The 21,878-nt window shown below is 46.4% G+C and overlaps 10 protein-coding genes and 1 non-coding gene across 11 annotated transcripts; 9 read left to right on the forward strand and 2 right to left on the reverse strand.

Moving 5' to 3' along the window:
- Positions 1-57: 57 nt before the first annotated feature.
- Positions 58-2,556, forward strand: SPC97 (gamma-tubulin-complex subunit SPC97; the record flags this gene model as incomplete). Its single annotated transcript, XM_022608053.1, has 1 exon — positions 58-2,556. The coding sequence occupies one exon, from the start codon at positions 58-60 to the stop codon at positions 2,554-2,556; it is 2,499 nt and encodes an 832-aa protein (XP_022464587.1).
- A 64-nt stretch (positions 2,557-2,620) lies between these two features.
- Positions 2,621-3,151, forward strand: KNAG0E00740 (uncharacterized protein; the record flags this gene model as incomplete). Its single annotated transcript, XM_022608054.1, has 1 exon — positions 2,621-3,151. The coding sequence occupies one exon, from the start codon at positions 2,621-2,623 to the stop codon at positions 3,149-3,151; it is 531 nt and encodes a 176-aa protein (XP_022464588.1).
- A 103-nt stretch (positions 3,152-3,254) lies between these two features.
- ENO2 (phosphopyruvate hydratase ENO2) lies at positions 3,255-4,568 on the forward strand (the record flags this gene model as incomplete). The annotated part of the gene is made up of 1 exon (XM_022608055.1): positions 3,255-4,568. One exon carries the CDS (start codon positions 3,255-3,257, stop codon positions 4,566-4,568), a length of 1,314 nt encoding a protein of 437 aa, XP_022464589.1.
- Positions 4,569-4,811: 243 nt separating this feature from the next.
- Positions 4,812-5,213, forward strand: CTR2 (low-affinity Cu transporter; the record flags this gene model as incomplete). The annotated part of the gene is made up of 1 exon (XM_022608056.1): positions 4,812-5,213. One exon carries the CDS (start codon positions 4,812-4,814, stop codon positions 5,211-5,213), a length of 402 nt encoding a protein of 133 aa, XP_022464590.1.
- Positions 5,214-5,534: 321 nt separating this feature from the next.
- FMO1 (N,N-dimethylaniline monooxygenase) lies at positions 5,535-6,827 on the forward strand (the record flags this gene model as incomplete). Its single annotated transcript, XM_022608057.1, has 1 exon — positions 5,535-6,827. One exon carries the CDS (start codon positions 5,535-5,537, stop codon positions 6,825-6,827), a length of 1,293 nt encoding a protein of 430 aa, XP_022464591.1.
- A 607-nt stretch (positions 6,828-7,434) lies between these two features.
- STB5 (Stb5p) lies at positions 7,435-9,717 on the forward strand (the record flags this gene model as incomplete). The annotated part of the gene is made up of 1 exon (XM_022608058.1): positions 7,435-9,717. One exon carries the CDS (start codon positions 7,435-7,437, stop codon positions 9,715-9,717), a length of 2,283 nt encoding a protein of 760 aa, XP_022464592.1.
- A 608-nt stretch (positions 9,718-10,325) lies between these two features.
- OYE2 (NADPH dehydrogenase) lies at positions 10,326-11,519 on the forward strand (the record flags this gene model as incomplete). The annotated part of the gene is made up of 1 exon (XM_022608059.1): positions 10,326-11,519. The coding sequence occupies one exon, from the start codon at positions 10,326-10,328 to the stop codon at positions 11,517-11,519; it is 1,194 nt and encodes a 397-aa protein (XP_022464593.1).
- Positions 11,520-11,719: 200 nt separating this feature from the next.
- On the reverse strand, positions 11,720-14,266 carry SCD5 (Scd5p; the record flags this gene model as incomplete). The annotated part of the gene is made up of 1 exon (XM_022608060.1): positions 11,720-14,266. The coding sequence occupies one exon, from the start codon at positions 14,264-14,266 to the stop codon at positions 11,720-11,722; it is 2,547 nt and encodes an 848-aa protein (XP_022464594.1).
- Positions 14,267-14,658: 392 nt separating this feature from the next.
- MIP1 (DNA-directed DNA polymerase gamma MIP1) lies at positions 14,659-18,327 on the reverse strand (the record flags this gene model as incomplete). The annotated part of the gene is made up of 1 exon (XM_022608061.1): positions 14,659-18,327. The coding sequence occupies one exon, from the start codon at positions 18,325-18,327 to the stop codon at positions 14,659-14,661; it is 3,669 nt and encodes a 1,222-aa protein (XP_022464595.1).
- Positions 18,328-18,907: 580 nt separating this feature from the next.
- Positions 18,908-18,978, forward strand: KNAG0Etrna4G. The gene has a single exon. It is a non-coding gene; the product is annotated as a tRNA-Gly (tRNA).
- Positions 18,979-19,923: 945 nt separating this feature from the next.
- Positions 19,924-21,639, forward strand: KNAG0E00820 (uncharacterized protein; the record flags this gene model as incomplete). Its single annotated transcript, XM_022608062.1, has 1 exon — positions 19,924-21,639. The coding sequence occupies one exon, from the start codon at positions 19,924-19,926 to the stop codon at positions 21,637-21,639; it is 1,716 nt and encodes a 571-aa protein (XP_022464596.1).
- Between the last annotated feature and the right edge of the window lie 239 nt (positions 21,640-21,878).

A 21,878-nucleotide genomic window follows, 5' to 3' on the forward strand; every position in this document is an offset into this window, starting at 1 on the left:
TGCAGTTTACAGCACTAGTCAGTGAACCCTTCAAGTGGCCCCCAGTTAATTCAAGATATGGAGGTGCGTCCGGTGGAAGATCATGTGGAACTAATATCAACGAATGATATAAACTATGGGACGGCTGGTGAGAGGACTGAGGAGCATCCGATATTGGCCCGTTGTGTAAACTATGAACCGCTTTCCAATGAGCAACCCAAATTGACACTGTACCCACTGGATCAACTGAACAATTTATCGAATGCGGCTGACTCAGGGAGGCTACAGGAGTCGCTGGTGGTGCACGATCTTTTAAATAATCTATTAGGATTAAGTGGTACCTATATTAGATACAATAACGATTACGACCCATACAAGGGCGGCGTCCCTGAGTTCAAAGTGGTCAAGAAGATGGATGCCTCATTGAAATCAATTAGCAAGAAAATGTTACAGTTGGGTAGTTACTATGTCGCTTTGACTCACGCTTCTGAGAAATGGTCCGATATATCCTATGGAATAGTTCTTCAACGGCTGAGTTATGAAATTCGAAAGTTCATTAACGATGTATATCTAAAACTTATTGTGGAGCGACTGGAACGAGAGTTCAAGGAAAACCCTACTTTTTCAATTAGAGAAATGAAGCAAATAATCAACGATACCGAGGTCGGGAAACAACTAAGCATATTACACAATTTAGTATTGGAGATTGACGATGAAATGCGCGTTAGAAGTACAACAGATTTGAGTCAGATGTCCTTGGATGGGCTGATGTCAGAGTTAAACGAATTTAGTCAAGATGATGATCTGATGCCAATATTGATTGAGAGGAAGATCTCTCCCGTTGCAAAAGGTGGCACCATCCTTAAGATTCTCCATAAAATGATTTTGGAGAATCTGGGGGACCGATCTAGTGTTGAGTTTATGCGTTTGTTGTTGATAAGTATTAGTGACAACTACTACAAAGTCCTGGATGATTGGATGACGCAGGGGGAATTGAACGATCCTTACGACGAATTTATGATTGTGAACACAATGAAGAATATCACAAATATGAATATCACAAACCCAACGGAATGTGATAGGATATGGCTGACACAGTACGGTATTCGGAAAGATGGGCTGCTTGCCAAATTTGAAGGCACTAACGGTAACTCTTTGCTCTTTAAAATCTTAACGACTGGTAAGCTGTTAAACTTGATAAGGAGGACTTTGGACATCACTAAGATCCCACTCGGGGAACCTAATGGGTCAATGGCGTCTCCACTGGACAATTTCCACGTGTCTAATTTTGTGGAGTTACTAGAGGGCACAAATTTCGAGCTTTACGTTGACAAATGGTATAACAGGGCGAACAAACTGAGTCTGAAGCTACTGTTCAATGGGTACAATTTAACGACCATTTTATTGGATTTACAGAGCCAGTTCTTTGGCTTTAAGAATGGTAATTCATGGAATGCGTTTTACGACCTAAGTATAAATGACTTGACCCGACAGTTCTCCAACAGCAACAGGATGTTTATGGAGAGTAAACTTTCGCACAATTTCAAGCTCCGGAAACATGATGGAGGCAAGGAGAGACTGGTCCCCTATCTAATGACGTTACAAATGGGTGCTCGGCCCTTCCGCGATCTGATAACTGAATACATTAAAAGTGAGAATCAGACTGTAAGAGAAAATAACGCCACTGGAGATGGGCGTATATCCAATTTTGATACTTTAAGGGACATGGTGATGCAAGAGTTCGAACAAGCGATTTCGTCCACAGCAGAGACTAACAGTTCTTCAACGTCGAACACCCCCCCACAGGCGAGCATTCACTACTTAAAATTTGACATTCCGATTCCATACCCGTTAAACGTAGTGGTGAACCGATCGTGCATCTCGCAGTACCAACTGATAAATAGATACCTCAATTTGCTGAATTACCACAGTAAAATACTCGACGAGACGTGGATAGAGATCAACAAGAACAAGATCTGGAAGTACAAGGGATTTAGCGGCGATATTCAGAAGGGGATCATCCGCCGAGCACGAATCGTCCATAACTCCATGAACAATTTCGTGAAATGTATCAGTGAGTACTTCTACCAGGATGTGATTGACCACGAAATGTCGCGTTGCTACGAGCAATCGAGCCTCGTGTCCGTCACCAATCTCCAGAACGCGCTGACGGAGAGTCTCACAAACATCTTGCACGATGGCTGCGTGATAGAACTGATTGACCTCCAATTGCAAATATTTGATATCATCAACAAGTTCTGCAAATTCGTCACCTCCATGAGACGAAGGCTGTGTAGGCTAGACTACAACCTGTACAAGCACTACTTCGGAGCTGAAGACGAGGCGGGCAACGGCTACAACGAGGAGGACTTGATCAGCAAAGTCCCCGAGTACGCCGAATTCGTGTCCCAAGTGGACCACAGTTTCCGCCAACACAGAGACGCCATGTTGGAAGGCATGTGGCACCGTTACAATGGGACCCAGCACCCGTTGATGGCCCTGCGGAACCAGATGGCTGCGGTCTCGGACCATGGCAACCGCCTCATGGCAAGCTGCCGCTACGGGGGCATCCACTAAAAGGCGACGACGCCCGGTTCCCGCCAGCATCCACTATTTTTACAATTAGTGGTTGCCCAGCGCGATGCCAGAAAAAGGAAGTCAGGAAAAAAAACACCGCATAGAGTTGAGATTTCGCAAGTGCGTGTGTTACATCTGGCTTCTTTGCTTGCGTGTCACAAAAGCCACTTTAACAGCAGATGAATTCTGGGTTATACAGGACAAAAGCACCCCTCGCAACACCGCAGCACACAGTTGTGCTGCGTTGCGTTATGTGCGCGACGCTTACACGACGCTAAACAGGTCGTTTCTCGCCCTTTGTGTCAGCCTCTGGGCTTCTCTCTCTCTCTCTCTCTCTCTCTCTGTACTGCTCTGTGTGTGCCCCTCACCCCAGCGGAATTTGATGATGATGCTGATGATGATGACAATGCAGCAGAGCGTGTTGCCGAAGAGGTTTCTAGGAAAAAAAAAGAATCAGAGAGACGCAAGAAGAACAAGCAGAAGAAGAACCGAGTTTTTATCAAATTGTAGGAAGCAAGAAAAAAAATTGCTAGAGGTTAAAATATATATAAAGGGACCTCGAATATTTAATATTGTTGTTTGTGGTGTCTTCTGAATGTTTCACTAAATAGTTAGTGTTTTTTTCTTCTGTTCTTGTTCTCTTTCTCATAAAACACCAAGCATTTGTTTGCATACATAATAACCAACCAACAATAAAAATGGCTATCTCGAAAGTTTACGCTAGGTCTGTCTACGACTCCCGTGGTAACCCAACTGTCGAAGTTGAATTGACCACCGACAAGGGCTGTTTCAGAGCCATTGTTCCATCTGGTGCCTCCACCGGTATCCACGAAGCTTTGGAAATGAGAGACGGTGACAAGTCCAAGTGGATGGGTAAGGGTGTTCTAAACGCCGTTAACAACGTCAACTCTGTCATTGCTCCAGCTTTGGTCAAGGCTAACGTCGACGTCAAGGACCAAAAGGCTGTTGACGACTTCTTGTTGAAGTTGGACGGTACTGCCAACAAGTCCAAGTTGGGTGCCAACGCCATCTTGGGTGTTTCTCTAGCTGCTGCCAGAGCCGCCGCTGCCGAGAAGAACGTCCCATTGTACCAACATTTGGCCGACTTGTCTTCTGCTAAGACTAGCCCATACGTTCTACCAGTTCCATTCTTGAACGTTTTGAACGGTGGTTCCCACGCCGGTGGTGCTCTAGCTTTGCAAGAGTTCATGATTGCTCCAACTGGTGCCAAGACCTTCGCCGAAGCTTTGAGAATCGGTTCCGAAGTCTACCACAACTTGAAGTCTTTGACCAAGAAGAGATACGGTGCTTCTGCCGGTAACGTCGGTGACGAAGGTGGTGTTGCTCCAAACATTCAAACTGCCGAAGAAGCTTTGGACTTGATCGTTGACGCCATCAAGGCCGCTGGCCACGACGGTAAGGTCGAAATCGGTTTGGACTGTGCCTCCTCCGAATTCTTCAAGGACGGTAAGTACGACTTGGACTTCAAGAACCCAGAATCCGACCCATCCAAGTGGTTGACTGGTCCTCAGCTAGGTGACCTATACCACTCCTTGATGAAGAAGTACCCAATCATCTCCATCGAAGATCCATTTGCCGAAGATGACTGGGAAGCCTGGTCTCACTTCTACAAGACCGCTGGTATCCAGATTGTCGCCGATGACTTGACTGTCACCAACCCAGTCAGAATTGCCACTGCCATCGAAAAGAAGGCCGCCAACTGTTTGTTGTTGAAGGTTAACCAAATCGGTACCTTGTCTGAATCCATCAAGGCCGCTCAAGACTCCTTCGCCGCCGACTGGGGTGTGATGGTTTCCCACAGATCTGGTGAAACCGAAGATGTCTTCATCGCTGACTTGGTTGTCGGTTTGAGAACTGGTCAAATCAAGACCGGTGCTCCAGCCAGATCCGAGAGATTGGCCAAGTTGAACCAAATCTTGAGAATCGAAGAGGAATTGGGTGACAAGGCCATCTACGCCGGTGCCAAGTTCCAACACGGTGACAAGTTGTAAGTGCGCTTAGCTGAACGATTTTTTCCCGTTCTCTAACCACTTTTACCCCCTCTCACGGGCTCATTTGAGCTTGATATAAAAGATCTCTATTGATGCCTTTTTATGATCACTATATAAAAATTAGGTTTAATTGATAAAAAAAATAAACAACAATTTTGACACTTTTGAACTTGCACCTTGGATGGGTCAGTTGTGCCTCATCTCGTTGTATTCAAACAGTTGCACTAGACCAACCCTGGAGAGATGCCACACGAGATGCCCGAGGGATCTTGCTCAATGAACATGTCCTTCACGTGGTCGTACATGAACACATGTGTGATCTTCCACTGGTGGAGAATCACTTCGCTGCCAGGGCTTCTGCTGAGCTGTCTCTTCTTGGTGCAGTTCTCCGTTCTGTACGAGTACATGAAATACCGACTCAGAAGCAAGAACTCAAGGATGGCAAGGAACAAGGGCCGGAGAAGCGTTTTCTACGGTGTACAAGTTGGTTTTTCCTTCCTACTGATGCTTGTCTTCATGACGTACAACGGCTGGCTGATGCTCAGCGTCGTTGTGGGCGCAATCTTGGGACACTATTATTTCGAGCCACAGCAGCTGGAATCAAGCGGACCTTTGCTCGGGGAGAACTCTCTCGCGTGCCACTGAGCAATGCCACTCCTCCATCATCCATTCAAGCTTACATAGGTACTAAATAATAAGGCATCTCGTTATACGCCCGCACCCCCCAGGTACATTCCCTGTGGTGGTGGTGGTGCGTTGACTTTGACGTTTGACATATGTGATTTCCGTGGGATATCGCATTGCTGGATGTTGCTTCCCATTTTGTCTTTCTATATACACAGTTTGCCCGAGACTGGTTGCAAAAGAGCAGCTTGTATAAAGAAGAGGGGAGCGGTGCAAGTAGAGGAGAGTAGCGCATTTCTGTGTTAATGCTTTGTTGCTTGCACAGTACATTACAGAAACAGTATGACTATTACTGAGGTTAAGAAGTTGGCGATTATTGGAGGCGGGCCTGGAGGGTTGGCGTCCGCGAGGGTGTTTTTGAAGAATGCCAGGAGTTTCAGCGAGATCCACTTGTACGTCAGCGACGAGCGGGTCGGTGGGCTATGGTACGTCCCCGAGGGTCACCAGAAGGGGAGGGTGATGTACGACCATTTGGAGACGAATTTGACCAAACCATTGATGCAATTCAGCGGGTTCCCCTTTAAAGAGGAGGTGAGCGAGTACCCGAAACGGTTGGACGTTTACAACTACTTGCAAGATTATTTCACGCGGTTTATTGCCGGCCAGTCGCCGGTCCAAATCCACTGGACTACACCCGTGGAGTCTGTCCTGAAGGAGTCTGGGAAGTGGTCTGTGCGGACTTCGCAGGGCGAAGTGGCTGAGTTTGATAATGTAATCGTGGCCACGGGCCACTTCAGTAAACCGTACATCCCTCGCGGGGTCAGGGGCCTCGAGGACTGGTTTGCGCACAAGGCAGCGATACATGCGCGTGATTTCCAGAACGCAGAGTTTAGCAGGGACAAGACCGTGGTCGTTATAGGGAACGCAAGTTCTGGCCAGGATATTGTGAACCAAGTCTCTTCAGTGGCCAAACATGTCTACCACAGTGTCAGTGCGCCCTCTGAGAGCGACTACATCTACGCTGGGGATCCAGTGATTGAACAAGTCGGGAAGATTGCTTCTGTGGATCTCAATTCGCGGTCAGTGACGTTGGAGGATGGGACTGTGATCTCAGGCGTGGACTACCTCGTGTATGCTACTGGATATCTGTACAATTTCCCGCTGTTGCCCGCCGAATGGCAACAACGGTTGCTTGTGGACGAGGGCAGGGCCGTACACGGTCTATGGGGGCACATCTCACCCCCCGAGGACCCAAGCATTGCGTTCGTTTTGATCCCTCAGCTGATTATCCCGTTCCCTCTTGCCGAGTTGCAAGCAGCACTGATCGTGCACATCTTTGAGGGGACAATATCCCCGCAAGAACAGGCCCCGGGCCCCTTCGATTCTAGCGTCGTGTTGGACAATTTGAAGGACGTGGCTTACTACCGGTGGCTCCAGGAACAGCTCGACGCAGCGAACGGCAGGTCCGCGTCTGTGTCGGACCCTGTGAGAGCACACTTTGAGCCCGTGTGGTGGGACGCGCACCACGAGTCTCTGCGTGCGAGCAGCAGCGCTGACAAGAGACGCAGAAACGACGTACTGCACGACCACACTTTACAGCTGCGGTCCCAGGGCAAATCCTACACGAACCAGTGACCGCAGAGGCTTTCTACTAAATGCCGCGGGGGCAGCAGTTGATTAAGACCGGCGCCCGAGAATCCGTCCCCGTCTGACAACATCCACACTCATATATACTACCACTCAAAAACCCGATCTTCTTTCCACCAAGCCACCGGTGTGAGACCGTTACGAGGCAACCATCCCATCGCCGTCGGTCCCGTCAGCGTCAGCGTCAGTGTCAGCGCCACCAGCAGACCGTCCACCATCAGTGTTACCGTCAGCATCGGACCCAACCTGTGGCACATTGCAGCGTGTCCCAAAGAGGAAATACCACCAGGAACAGAACGAAGAAATTTCCCGATTTTATTTCCGCGGAAATAAAAAAATCTGAAAAAAAAAGTTTTTCAAAAAAAAAACCGGACGACGAAAAGTTTTCGACCAAAAACAGAAGAGGAGAAACAGGAGAAGAGCTGCGAGAGGACAATCCCGCTATAACACCGCTTCGTGTCAGAATCAGATCTGGAGTTCTGTGGTAGAGGCAGGATCAGCTTTCGGAGTACTGGCGGGGTTGCGTTCAAAGCCAGAAGTGGGGAAAGTCAAGTATCAGAGGGATACACAGACGCAGGTACAGGTTCAGGTACAGATGGGCACGCCGCTGATGGAGAAGAGGGTTGAAGGTTACTCTTGCTCGCGGTGCAGGAAGCTGAAGAAGAAGTGTCTGCGTGAGGTGCCCGCGTGCAGCCACTGTCTGAGGGCGGAGGTCGTGTGCCACTACCCTGGGCGGGCGCCGCGGCGGACGAAGAGGGAGCTGGAGGAGGCTACGAGGCGGGGCGAGGGTCCCCGAAGAAAGAGGGGCAAGCCGCCGTTGCAGTTCCCAGATGCGGATGCTGCAAGGTCGCTGGAGGCTCTGCACAGGCCCGGGTCCGCGCCGGCAAACCCGCTGTCGACGTCTATCGGCAGTGACTTATCGATGCAGGGGCGCGCGCTGCCAGGCAGTCAGGTGTACGAGAATGTATCCTCGCTGATCTGTGCGTTGACAAATTCTATACCGGATTCGGACAGGCCGCAGGTGGAGGGGCAGGACCCGGCGACGGCCGCAGGAACAGCACAACAGCAGCAGAATGACAAGTACGCAGACGGTAGTGCAGAGTCGCATATTCTACACAAGCAGGCAGATCCGCCGCTCTCTAATATTCTTACTGGTTCCACAGAATCTACATTCGAAACTAATAAAAGTGCATTGTCGTCCTCGTACCAAACGGAGAGGCACCCGCTGAGCGACACGACGTCACCGGACAGTTGGCCACGCAATGGGCAGACGAAATTGGAAACCGTGCCCAACCAGTTACCGCCCTTTTCAATCTCGTCTCCAGCGTTCCACCCGAACAGCAACCTGATGGCGAAACATGGCAATAGCATGCCCCCGATGCTTTCCCAGCATGACATCTTTGCGGATCAGCAACATGACTTGGAGAAGGCGGACTCGACGCCCATTACTGCGGCGTCGATCGAGATCGCGACCGTGGGCAACGTGTTCAAGGGCGGCAGGTCGAGCCCCTGTGTGAACAGCAACGGCAGTTACAAAGCCATCGAGAGGGCGCTCCTAGATAGGTTCATCGCTGCTTACTTCCGGCACAACCACCGACTGTTCCCCATGATCGACAAGATCGCTTTCTTGAACCAGATTTCCTCGATAGGAGAGTTCAACTACGAACTCCTCTGCGAGCGGTTCGACAGTGTCTTCGTCTTCAAAGTGTACATGATCATGTCCATCGGCTGCACCACTTTGCGAAGGGCAGGCATGCTTCTGAAGGACGAGGAGGAACTCAGTGAACACCTCGCGTACCTTGCCATGCGCAATTTCTGCTACGTCATGAACTTGCAGAACATGGAGACAATCAGGTGTTTGCTCCTACTGGGGATATACTCCTTCTTTGAACCGAAGGGATGGTCCTCTTGGACCATTAGCGGTATCATCATGCGGCTCGCAATAGGTCTTGGACTCAACAGGCACATCATCGCTAAGAAACTGAAGACGATCCCAGTGATGGAACTCGAGGCACGGTACAGGGTTTTCTGGAGCGCGTACTGCTTCGAGCGACTCGTCGCGACGTGTCTCGGGAGGGTTTCTGCGATCGAGGACGACGACATCAGCATACCGTTCCCGCAGCCACTGTACGATGGGGAGAAGGAGGATATCGAGGTGACTAGGACGATGATCTCGCTGAGGAGGATGGGCGGCCGTATATACAAGCAGGTTCATTCGGTGAGCGTCGCCAAAAAGAACCTGAGCCTCGTGGACAAGAACAAGATTATTAGTGAGTTGAGAGAGGAGCTCGACGATGTCTACGAGCACGAGAAGGAGAAGATGGATAGACACAACGCGGAACACAAGTCCAGCGCGACAAGTGTGATTTCGTTTCACAGTTCCGGGATCTGGCTCGCCATGCGGTACTCGCAGCTGATGATTCTGCTGTACCGTCCTTCGACGCTGATCCCGAAACCGCCAATCGAATCTCTGTCCGTGTTGGGGCAGTTTTGTCTCGAGGCCTGGAAGCACACGTACACGCTGTACCAGAAAAGGTTGCTGCCTCTCAACTGGATCACTTTATTCAGGACGCTCACCATTTGCAACACAATCCTCTACTGTCTTTGCCAGTGGAGCATCGATCTGATAGAGAGCAAGATCGAGATCCAGCAGTGTGTTGAGATCCTGCAACATTTTGGCGAGAAGTGGGTGTTCGCGAGCAAATGTGCGGAGGTGTTCCAGAACGTCAGCAACACCATCCTAGATATCAGCCTCAGCGACGGGAAGGTGCCCAATATGGACAAACTAACGCACGAACTGTTTGGCGCATCCGATGCATACCACGACATCCTAGACGAGAACAACGTGGACGTCTCCTGGGTGGACAGACTCACGTAAAGTAGCACCCCCTGAACCTTATGACTCAATATTCTTTTAGACAGTAAATATGATAACGAAACACACACAGAGAGAGATAAAGCAACAACAATATAATAACCGGAGTATTAACTTTATTTAGCGGGAATGATCAGCATGCTCCCTACGCGGAACTCATTGTGATAGGAAACGGTTGCGCCCGTCTGAAATGCATAATAGGAGCAGACAACATGCAGTCACACTAAGCGTGCGTGGCCTGTAGTAAATATTTTATTCGCCTACTTACACACTTGAACGGCCCAATAACCTCATAAACGCGGATCCCCAAGTAACCGCATAACGCATAAGCCACGCCTGAGCAGAACAGGTACACCGTGCGGTACACCGTAGTGCGGTGCCGGCTATGCTCATTTTATTCTGCACGGACAGCGTACCCGAAACCCAAAAATGTTTGCTTAACAAATACCAGATCTGGGAAAAACGTTCGATTGCCTTCGAGAAAAGAAGTGAAAAATTTGAAGTATATAAGCACCTTGGTGGAAGGAACGATTGGAACTGTTCCTGTCTCGAGGGATTGTTCTGTTGTTGGTATCAACACGCCGTCAATTCTACAGAAACCTCAAGAAAATATGCCTTTTGTTAAGGACTTCACTCCAGTTGCCCTAGGTGACACCAACCTGTTCAAGCCAATTAAGATTGGTAACAGCCAGCTGCAGCACAGATGTGTGTTGCCTCCTCTAACGAGAATGAGGGCTCACCACCCGGGGAACGTCCCCAACAAGGACTGGGCCGTCGAGTACTACGACCAACGTTCCAGGAGACCAGGCACCATGCTTATCACGGAAGGTGCCTTCACGTGCCCTCAAGCTGGTGGTTACGACAACGCTCCAGGTATTTGGTCCGAGGAGCAAGTTGCCCAATGGAAGAAGATCTTCGCCAAGATTCACGAAAACAAGTCCTTTGTGTACGTGCAACTATGGGTTTTGGGTAGACAGTCCTACGCTGACACTTTGGCCAGAGACGGCTTGAGATACGACTCCGCCTCGGACAACGTGTACATGGACGAGGAGCAAAAGGAGAGAGCTTTGAAATCCAACAACCCACAGCACGGTATTACCAAGGACGAGATCAAGGAGTACATCAAGGCCTACGTTCACGCAGCCAAGAACTCCATTGCCGCGGGCGCCGATGGTGTTGAAATCCACAGTGCCAACGGCTACCTACTAAACCAATTCTTGGACCCTATCTCGAACCACAGAATTGACGAGTACGGTGGATCGATCGAAAACAGAGCCAGATTCACACTGGAGGTCGTGGACGCCCTCGTGGACGCCATTGGCGCCGACAAAGTCGGTATCAGATTCTCCCCATACGGTACCTTCGGTACCATGTCCGGTGGTGCAGAATGTTCAATTGTTGCCCAATACGCCTACGTTGTCGGTGAATTGCAGAAGAGAGCAAATGCAGGGAAACCCCTGGCCTTCATCCACTTGGTCGAGCCTCGTGTCACCAACCCATTCTTGACTGAAGGTGAAGGTGAGTATCACCAAGGTACCAACGACTTTGTCTACTCCATCTGGAAAGGCCCTGTCATCAGAGCCGGTAACCTGGCCCTACACCCAGAAGAGGTCAAGAAACTAGTCGAAGACGACAGAACGTTGATCGGTTACGGTAGATTCTGGATTGCCAACCCTGATATCGTCGACCGTATCGAGAAGGGCCAGCCTCTAAACAAGTACAACAGGGACGCTTTCTACTCCATGACCTCAGAAGGTTACTTGGACTACCCAACCTACGACGAAGCCGTCAAGTTGGGCTACTAGATGTAGTCGTTGAAGCCGTTCTCTTCAAATATAGGTGCCTCTCTCTTTCTCCCTCTCTAAGTATATGAAATATAGATTATTTGATTTTAGTTTTTTCGCTCTTGGACTCAAACGAGGTCTTGGTAGTTCCACTACCATCGATCAAGGATGAATGAGTCCGGGCAATTGGCTTAAAAGTAATGTGTTTATAAGATATGTATTTATCTATAAGTGTTTTGCAAAGAATTTACCTGCTGCTGAAGAGCTTGGTAATTTCCTAAAATATCGTTATTCGTAGTGTTGTTGTTGTTGTTGCTGTTGCTGCCCTGTTGTGTTGGCAATGGCTTCTGAGAGGCCAGTGGACGACCAAAGGTATTGTACTGATTCACATTAATACCCTGCGGATGTTGCTGCTGCTGCTGCTGCTGCATATGCTGGGGGTTCATGGGGCTATGCGCAAAATCACCTGTATTTTGCATTGGCGAGTATCCATACATTTGTTCTTGCGGTCTTTGCTGCTGCTGCTGCTGTGGGATTAGGTTACTGTGATTGTATGCATTGGGAACCATATTCCCATTATTGTGCGAGTACAGCTGCTGCTGCTGTTGTTGTTGTGGCTGCTGCTGCTGATTTGACATTTGATATGATGGGGATCCATTTTGGTTGATATTACTGCCTGGAAGGTTCGTCGTACTTTGATGAGGAGAGGGAGAATGAGACAGTAATGATTGAAAATACGTGTTTGCCACATTCCCCGTCTGGGCCAGATTCGATGAATTATTCGATGGATTGGTGCTCTCTCTCCGAGGAACAACTAAATGATTGCCGTGCAACGGTTGAGGTTGAAATCCCGCATACTGAGTGGGTGGAGAGCGGATCGGAAACGTGTTTTGTTGAACTAATGGTGGGTTCAAATGCGCTTGGCCCAACGTGTTTTGCTGCGACAGGGGTAACTGAGGTGAGAGCGACTTAACCCCTAGATCATTGGTATTGTAAATATTAGACTGCGGTATCGGACGGCCTGTAGGTTGTAACACTGGTAAATGCACTTGATTCTGTTGCTGCTGCATTGTAGGTTGAGGTGACAACACGGGCTGTTGTACTGTAGGCTGCGGAGATAAAATGGGCTGCTGCTGCTGCTGTTGTTGTTGTTGTCGAGGAAAATTCATGAATTGATCAGCTACTGGAGCTTGTTGATTTCCATAGCCTGTGGCATTTGGACTCAATACCTGATTACTGGTTGGTAAATCAACATGTTGCTGTTTCATCAAATAGTTGGCCGACCCTGTAGCAGTAGGCTTCAGTGGTTCTAAAGATGGTCCATTGGAGGAGCCTGCCGTTTGATTTCTATTAACATCGCTGGGGATACTCTGCTGGCTATTTACAGGGCTTGTTCCAATATGGCTACGAACCAGATAATTTGCAGAACCAGTTGCAGTAGGTTTCAACGGCTGCAAAACACCATCAGCTTGAGGAAGACCTTCTTGATTTAATTGTTGGTTGAATTCTTCACGCATGAAATGGTTGGTTGACCCTGTACTGGTGGGCTTCAGTGGCTGCAAGGATTCCAAAGGCTGCTGGGAACTGTTTGGTTGCCCTTGACTTATATTATTCAAGTAGAGCGGGGGGAACATAGATGCAGAGTCCGGCCCCCTAATCTGCTTGAAATGAGACAATGAATCTTGCATATCCTTCAAAACTTCTCTCTCCTCTTCTGTTTCTTGTTGCTCAGTAGGAAGTTTGGAAACGAGCGAGCTGTTGCTTTGCTTCTTCTTAGCCATTAGTTTGAGTAGCTGGTCCATAGGGAGTGAGAGGTCTAGGTCACCTTCCACAACAGAAGTGTCATCTTCAGGAGATTCAACTTCGTTATTAGCATTTGAGGGTTCACCTGCACATTCCGCTTCCTGGAAAGTGACGTTCTCAGAGAATCTGACTCTTTTATTTTTAAATACGACGTTGCTTATCCTTCTTCTTATTCTTTTACCTTGTGATTTCCCCGTTAATAGCAGAGAGGCAAAAGAGTCAAAGTCGACTTTCGCTGGGTCTCCATTTCCCTTATCTGTAGCTCCATTATCAGGCACCGTATCTTCCACTTCTTCATATACCTCAGCGTTGCTGCTGCTACTCAATATAGGCCTTGGCTTCGGTACCGTAGCTTTTTGTAGAATCATTCTTCTTGTCGGTTTGATTCCTTGTGTCAAAGCGACCGAAATCAATCTCAAAACGGCGAAAAACTGTCCAATGTTCAATGCATTTTTGCAAGTCCTGAATATCGTCATTATCCTTAATTTCAGTTCCTCAGTGATAGTAAAGTTATGCAAAAATTTGAAGATATCAATTAACCTGACCATTTTGCCGTGAGTTTTCATAGTGATATACTTGTACCACCTGAGATAAGTTCTAATCTCCTCGTGGGTTAGCTGAGTCTGTGAAAGTGACAATGGAACCTTCAAATCATCAGGGGTCTCCCTATAGTCGCTCCCTGAACCATCAACCACCTGGTGTTGCGGATCACTATTGTTCTGTTTTGCCGGAGGAATCATTTGTTGTGATAGCCCAAATGCGTTGGAGTCATGCCCTGCATTGTTACTAAACGGCGTGTGATTCTGAGCTGAAGTAGCGAATGGATTGTTCTTGCTCTTTGCAGTAGGGATGGTCTGACCAAAATTAAACGAGACCGAGGGAGGTGCTGCAGAATTATTGGTCCTGACCTCTGAGTTATCACCACTAACACTTATCCCTGGCACATTCAGCCAGTCAAACGACATCTTGCAAGATTTATGTATGCTCGAGCGTCTTGACTCTAAAGGATCTATCTTTTAAAAGTAAGATAGAAAGATATTCTCACCCTTTTTTGACCTAATTCCGCCCAAAGTTTCCAGTGAAAACACACACCTAAATAAAATACTTTGTACCAGTCACAGATTCACAAAGCACTGCTAGCAATCTCCCAGTTCTCTAATCCAAAGTTTTGCCAATCACCTTATTCTGGTTCCCTGGGAACTTTGATTCAAAAAGAACTGGAAAATAAAAGTTACTCAAACTCTCTTTACCCGGAAAGATTGATCCAGGTGCGCAAGGTACTTTGACACAGAGTGTGTTGGATACTGTATATTAGATCAAGCAGCGAGCGTCGTTTTGTTGGCTCGTGCAGTTTTATTTACCTGTATATTGGGTCACCACTTTCGATCTTCCGATTGGCAGCGTAGAACTGGTCATACAGTTTCTGCTTTGCAGAAGATTTTTTGGGCTTGGAATTTGCTTCGCGTTTGGGCTTGGTAACGTTAAACTCCGGTTTGTTTGTTGGTGGTAAGTTGGCGATGGCTATTCGGTGCAATTCATCGTAGTCTTTCAGGGCGAGTGACTTTTTTGGCGGCGAACGCTTTTTCTGTACAGGAACGGCAGACAGATTTCTTGTGCTGGTTATAGGAAGAGTAGAGGGATGGCTGTTTTGGCGGGTTGTATATTCAGCTTCTCGTCGAGATATCAGCAGGTGTTGATCAGCCAACTCGTCAGTATCAGGTAATATGTAGTTTGTCATAATATTGATCTTTCGGTGCTTGCCCATCTTAACCTCTTGAATGTACTCTGCAATGTTATACTCTGCGTCATTTCTGTCCCTGGCAAGTTTCTCCGACGTAAGCTCTCGAATGTACTCTCGTTCCAGTCTTCCAATTTCTTTCGAGTCCGTTTGAACCTGCATTCTTAGGAAATAATCGAGGAAAGACTTTGAGTAGGACTTGTTGTAGAATTCCAATACAGGTTCACGAGGAGAGTACGGTAATTTGAACACGTCAACATCATCGACCGGCGCCCCTAATTGAAAGCCTTCCGTAGACAGAAGCTCAACAATGTTCTTCGTCTCGCCGTGTGGGATTGGAGTAGGGCTAGATGGTGTTACGCAATCCATGTTCACCTCCTTTCGCATTACTGTGTCGATATCGACAGCAGAGAAAAATGCACAGTTCTGCGGGAGATCATCAATACCAATCTGTTCGCAGAATATTGCCCTCGTCCACAAATTGCTGATTTGTAATGCAAGAGCCACCCGATATTTATCCTCCTCCGCTGCCAAGTATCTGATCTCGTCATGGATAGATATGCAGAATCTTGCGCGCAGGCCATACTTCGCTATCAGGTAGTTCATTGAACAACACAATAGATGTAAGTAGTCCACACCCGATGATTGAATGACCCAATTGATCCTTGACGGTAAAAATGAATTTGCTTTCAGATTTTGCTTCATCAAGGACGACGTAATACTACAACCAAGTACCGGAGTTCGAGGTTGATCTTGTTCTGCAATATTCTCCAACTTGTTAAACACGATTGACTCTGAACCACCATACCAAAACTTTTGGAACACTTTCGATCGCTTCGACTTTCCCTTTGTATTTTCATATAAACTCACCGCCGTATTCTTAGCGCCCGTTTCCGTCAGAGTAGGACTAAATTTTTTCAGCAATTGACCTGCAAACTTGACGCCAGCACCGTAAATCCTACCGTAATTAAAAATCTTCGCTTCATTACGCGAACAACCCAATATCTTTGCTGTTTTTGTGTGCAAATCTGTACCCTCATGTTTGGTACCTTCTAAACACATCCAACCCATGGCCGTGCCACCGTGTAAATTAAATACGGAATCGCCGACAAGTGAGGCAATCCACAACTCCTCGCTGTCAACATCGGCCCCAACAAAACAGTACCCATCCGGCGCCTTTACTTGAGCCTTCAATTCTGAACCAATCCTATTTGCTTTAGCATTTGAAGCAGTCAACCAAGTATTTTCTACTGCTCTTCTTGTTACCGTGCCCATTGGGATAATTTGAGGTAAAATAATTCCTAAATCGTCTTTACCGGAACTTCTGTTCCCACTCTTCAAAAGTTTAAACTGGTCCGGGAATGCCTTTTTAGAGACAACAAATTGAGATGTTATCCGCTCCCTAGCAGACATCCAATAAGAACCAGATGAGTTAATCCTTAGAGCCTCCAGAGCGTAAGGAGAACCAGATGTTAGAATGCCTTTTTCGAAATAATGGATGTAAGGTTTGCTAAGCAACGTGGTACAGTTCATGGTTGGTCCATCCGGATGAGGAATTCTGAACAAGACTTCACCTGTCACATTGTACTCATCCTCATACTCCAGCTGTGATTCTTTATCAACACATAGATAATTTTTGGATTCAAAATTCTCTTTCAAATGAATAGGTACAGTAAAGCACCATCCATGAAATTTTGTCCAAACTACGGGATAACCTTCCCAGGATAGCTTAAAAAAGATAGGAATTTTCCTAGTTTTTATGGTCACTTGAGGTTTTTGTGATTGACCACTTGGAAACAATGACCTGTACCATTCAGGATATCCTGGCTTTTTCTGATTTTTATATGGAACACCTTTCTTGGTCATGCGAACAGGGGCAATGGTCCAATCAAGCTGTTTCAACCAAGGGTCATTCTTGACCTTTTCTGCCAACACATCGGCGTCTTCATCCTTTAGCTTGACAAGATCTTCGATTATTTGGATTATCTTACCCTCAATTTGCTCCTTCGATGATTGGTATAAAGATTCTGACCGTTGAACGTAATCGTGCCACTTTTCGCAGGAGGTGGGTAAAATACAACTGCTCAGTGATTTCAAAGCACCAAAAGAAACTGGGTGTGGGCACTTTTGCAGAAACAAGGGAAATACTTTATCAAAAACTTTCGAAGTGCACTCGACATCTGTAGCACAATATCCCATCAGTTTCTGAAAATTGCCGATAACAACGTTTTTATGCTCGGCTGCGAAAAAATCCCTGGGCTCCTTGTCCATTTTAATTCCACAATGAAATTCAGTAACGTCCCGCAAAGAGTTCATAGAGGACACCATGAGCCATGGATCATCTAACGCATCAATATCCTGATCTGCTTGGCGCTCCTCTTCAGTAGCAAGCGGATCTTCCTCCATTCGCTTCTTTCTTTTTTTATTTAGCATGTAAAGAGGCCTCTGTCTTGAGGCTAGGCCACAAGAAGCAACATGAAGCGATTGGGTATCCAAAAAAAAGGAATTTGAAGGTGTGAAATTGTATTCCTCAAGCACTCTAGCTCTGTCATATGCCACATTATGCCCAATAACCAGTTTATTTTCATTGGCAGGATTCAGAGGAATCAGATGTTCGAATTTTTCGCTGGCAGGATCACATATATAAGGCGAGCACCATGAATACCATGCTCTATCTGAGACAGCGGTCGCTAATGTCGGATAATGCGAAATCTTGTACAAAGTTTCCACATCAAATACAATTGTGTTTTCCTCAGGTACAGGTACACTTTTGGGCTTCTTTCCCGGCTCATATTTTGTCCAACCTGCTTTACGGATCCATTTGTTGGGCTTTTTTGGTAATGCATCAAATTTGTGCATTGCCATGGATTTATAAGGCTCCGATGCAAAATGCCCTAGTTTCTGGAAGTGCTCATCTAGCGAATTCCCTTGCAACTTGGGCACATCAAAGGAGATTGGCTCGGTGATGGCAGTCTTCTTACCCAGCAAGTCATGGCTCTTTAAAGAATATTTTGCCAGCTTTAACAGTTGATCCCTCTTTTCCGGAGTTAACGTCAGGGTTTTTTTGTCTTTTTGAAGACCAAATAGTTGAGCATGTAACGAATTGCTTAAATACTGGATACCGACGGAATTAATTCTCGGCTCCTCCTTATACTTGGAATAGTCATTTGTTGCTTTATCATTAACAATTGAATAGTGACGTCGGATACGATTGGGGTATAAAAATCCCAATGCGAAAGGCTGCTTGTGAACAAACCGGCATTTCTGCAGAGATAATTTGGAAAGCATCTCGACTAATTTTCAGGTAACGCTACAGTCCATGAAAGCTCGCTGATTGTGTACAAAATGGAGAATTTGCGCTGGTCACAATAAAACGGGCGGGACAGGGGTCTTTTTCGAATGAATTGACTGACAACTCATTGCTCATTATGTCTTTTCATACTTTTTTAAACATGTATATTTTTGTTTATTTTTTCTTTACTTGGTACTTTCTTCTCTGTGGTCAAGCCCCGATTAACAGGTACCGAACAAGTTGCCTAGGTAGAGCTGCGAAAATCAACCATGATAGATCAAACGCAATTAGTGCTAATATGTTTTTGGTATTTGAGGTTTTAAGTGCACAACATTCGATACTCCGCAGTAGCATGCATGTTCCAAACTATAACTTTGGCATTGCTGCGTCAAGGCCGTGGTCCTGCGCTTCAAATTGGAATTAAAACTTTAAACAAGTCAAGAAAGTTTGTTACATACAAACTTAGAGTTTGATCGGGTCCAACTGGTACCAAAACTCGCTCAAAATCCAACAGCTCATGTGACCTAAGCAACTGAATATAGCAAAGCACCTTTTACCAAAAAGTGTACAAAAAACGCGCAAGTGGTTTAGTGGTAAAATCCAACGTTGCCATCGTTGGGCCCCCGGTTCGATTCCGGGCTTGCGCATTTTATTTTTTCTTGTTTTGGCGAGAATCTTTTTACTGTTTGATAGGGAAGGGCGCTAGGGCTTCAACAGTGTTTTTGCTTCCCATAGACAACCTCTCAAATACTTACGAGAGAACCAGTACCCTGTATTAAAGAAACAATGCCAAATCCAGAATAAAACCAGCGACAATTACTGCGGGAACACTAGCTCCCTAAGAGGGAGATGTTGACCTTGCCCTATTTCCCAGCTGACATAAGCCAAGTTTTCTCGTTCTTACTCTCTCACCGGGCTGCTGTCAAAAATCAGGAGTATCGGGTATGCACTGAGAGTAGGAAGATGATACCATTGAAGCCTGTTTCTTTCAACAACCGTGAACACCGTACTCTGACTATTTTGTTATCGGGCAGCGATTTCCATATCGGGAAATTTGATGCGGTGCGTCTCTAATGAGCAGGAAAGCAGTGCAATGTCCGTTATCGGTGTTCACAGGCTTATGGAACCGGAGACGCGCCGTGTTGAGATCGCATTGTTAGCTTGCTGTATACCTCCCTCTTTCCCCTCAATCTCAAACGTGTGTCTTATCTGCTGATACGTAATAAAAGGTCCCACAGCAGATCTTTTATCGCGAAATTGTAGGGGTAGAATTGGATGATGCTGGTAGTGCGGTACAATACCCTATAATGCGATGCAGAGGGGTATCGTTGAAGAAATGTAATACTATTAAACCACAGGTACGGTATCAGTCGTAACTGCGACATTTCATCATTCTTATCTATCACTTTCATTTTTCAATTGATACTATTTTTATTTGGAGCTTCCAACGTGCTTGAGGACTACATATGCAGTTCTCTGTACATATATTTATACGGAGTTATCTTAATGGTTATGATTAGTGGTCGTGTACATGTTTTGGGATTTATAGGTTAAGCAAGAAGTAGACATCCAACGTCACAGCAACAGCAACAATGAGTATAGATAAAAAAGATGACAACTTCGTAGTCATAGAGCCTGCAGTCTCTATCAGTGAGGGTCATTCAGATGATCTTTACAATCTGGCAAGTCGAGTAAGGACCGTGAGGTCCCATACTGGTGCCGGTGAGGTCAACTACATCAACTCCGTGCAATCGGTTTCCGATAACCAACTGCTGGCAGAGATTGGTTACAAACCGGAGTTGAAGAGACAGTTTTCCACTTTACAAGTATTTGGTATTGCATTCTCCATCATGGGGTTGCTGCCATCGATTGCTTCCGTTATGGCTGGTGGGCTCGCTGGCGGGCCAGTCAGTCTGGTTTGGGGCTGGTTCAGTTCGTGTATCGGGATTTTGATTGTCGGGATCACCATGGCGGAAAACGCTAGCGCCATCCCTACAGCTGGTGGGATGTACTATTGGACTTATTACTATGCTCCCAAAAAATACAAGGCAGTACTGTCCTTTGTTGTTGGCTGCTCTAACTCATTGGCCCTGGTGGCCAGTTGTTGCTCCATCAATTATGGGTTTGCAGAAGAAGTGATGGCTGCCGTCTTCTTAACGTATGATGGTGCCGTCACAGTGACGAGTGGTAAGCTCTATGGTATTTTCGCAGGTGCCACTGTCGTAATGGCAATGTGTACGTGTGTTGCGTCGGGAGCAATAGCAAGGTTACAGACGGTGAGTATAGTGTCGAACATTTTTATCATTATTTTGTTTGTTATTGCTGTACCGATCGGAACCAAGGCGAACATAGGCCACTTCAATGACGGTAAGTACATATTTGGTCACTTTGAGAATTTATCTGATTGGAACAATGGGTTTCTATTTTTCTTGGCAGGGTTTATGCCAGCAGCTTGGACTATCAGTTCTTTTGATTCATGTGTTCACCAGTCAGAAGAGGCGAAAGATGCTAAGAAGTCAGTTCCTATCGGAATCATCGGATCCATCACAGCATGTTGGATATTGGGGTTTCTGATTATTATTTGCTTGTGTGCTTGCATGGACACTGATTTAGACCGTCTAGTTAACAGTGATACCGGTTTCGCCATGGCACAAATTATTTTTGACTCCTTGGGAAAAAGATGGGCTATCGCATTCATGGCGCTAATAGCCTTCTGCCAGTTTCTAATGGGCGCATCCATTGTCACAGCTATATCAAGACAGATTTGGGCATTTGCTCGTGATGATGGATTGCCATTTTCGAATCTGATCAAATACGTCGATAAAAGGTACCAAGTCCCATTCAATTCAGTTATTGCAGCAGCTATTACTTCTCTGTTATTAGGGTTGTTATGTCTGATCAACTCTCAAGCAACTGCAGCTTTATTCTCCTTGTCTGTTGCGGGTGGTTACATTGCTTATTTGATCCCAACTGTTCTGAGACTGACTGTCGGTAGAGATGTATTCCGTCCAGGCCCGTTTTACCTGGGTAAATTTTGGTCACCGATCGTCGCCTGGAGCAGCGTGGTTTTCGAAATATGGATAATTTTATTGGAGATGTTCCCAGCACAACAGCACCATATCGACAAATCTACAATGAACTACTCATGTGTGATCGGGCCTGGTACGTGCTTACTGGCCTGGATTTATTATCGGGTTTGGAAACATAGAGAATATATTGGTCCCAAGTCTAACCTTTCAGACGAAGATTATAAGGAAGCGTTAGGACCTGCTGTTCTTGATGATATTATAATGGGAATGGAACCTTGAATTCTTTCCCTAATGCATGGGTGGGTTATTATATATATTATTAGACTATGAAGTTATTTTTTTAATTGGCGGCAGTCAAAATGTTGTCTTTTCTCTTCGAACCCAACAGGTTGAATCATCAATTCTGATACCCAGCTTATCCCTCAACGTTTCATACACACACACATTTATAAATATATGTATTAAGATGATATATGTGTACATATTGCTATTGTAGTAGGGACAGAGAGGATGAAAAT

This window comes from Huiozyma naganishii, chromosome 5 (assembly GCF_000348985.1).
Source record: "Huiozyma naganishii CBS 8797 chromosome 5, complete genome".
In the NCBI taxonomy this organism is placed as follows: Eukaryota; Fungi; Ascomycota; class Saccharomycetes; order Saccharomycetales; family Saccharomycetaceae; genus Huiozyma; species Huiozyma naganishii.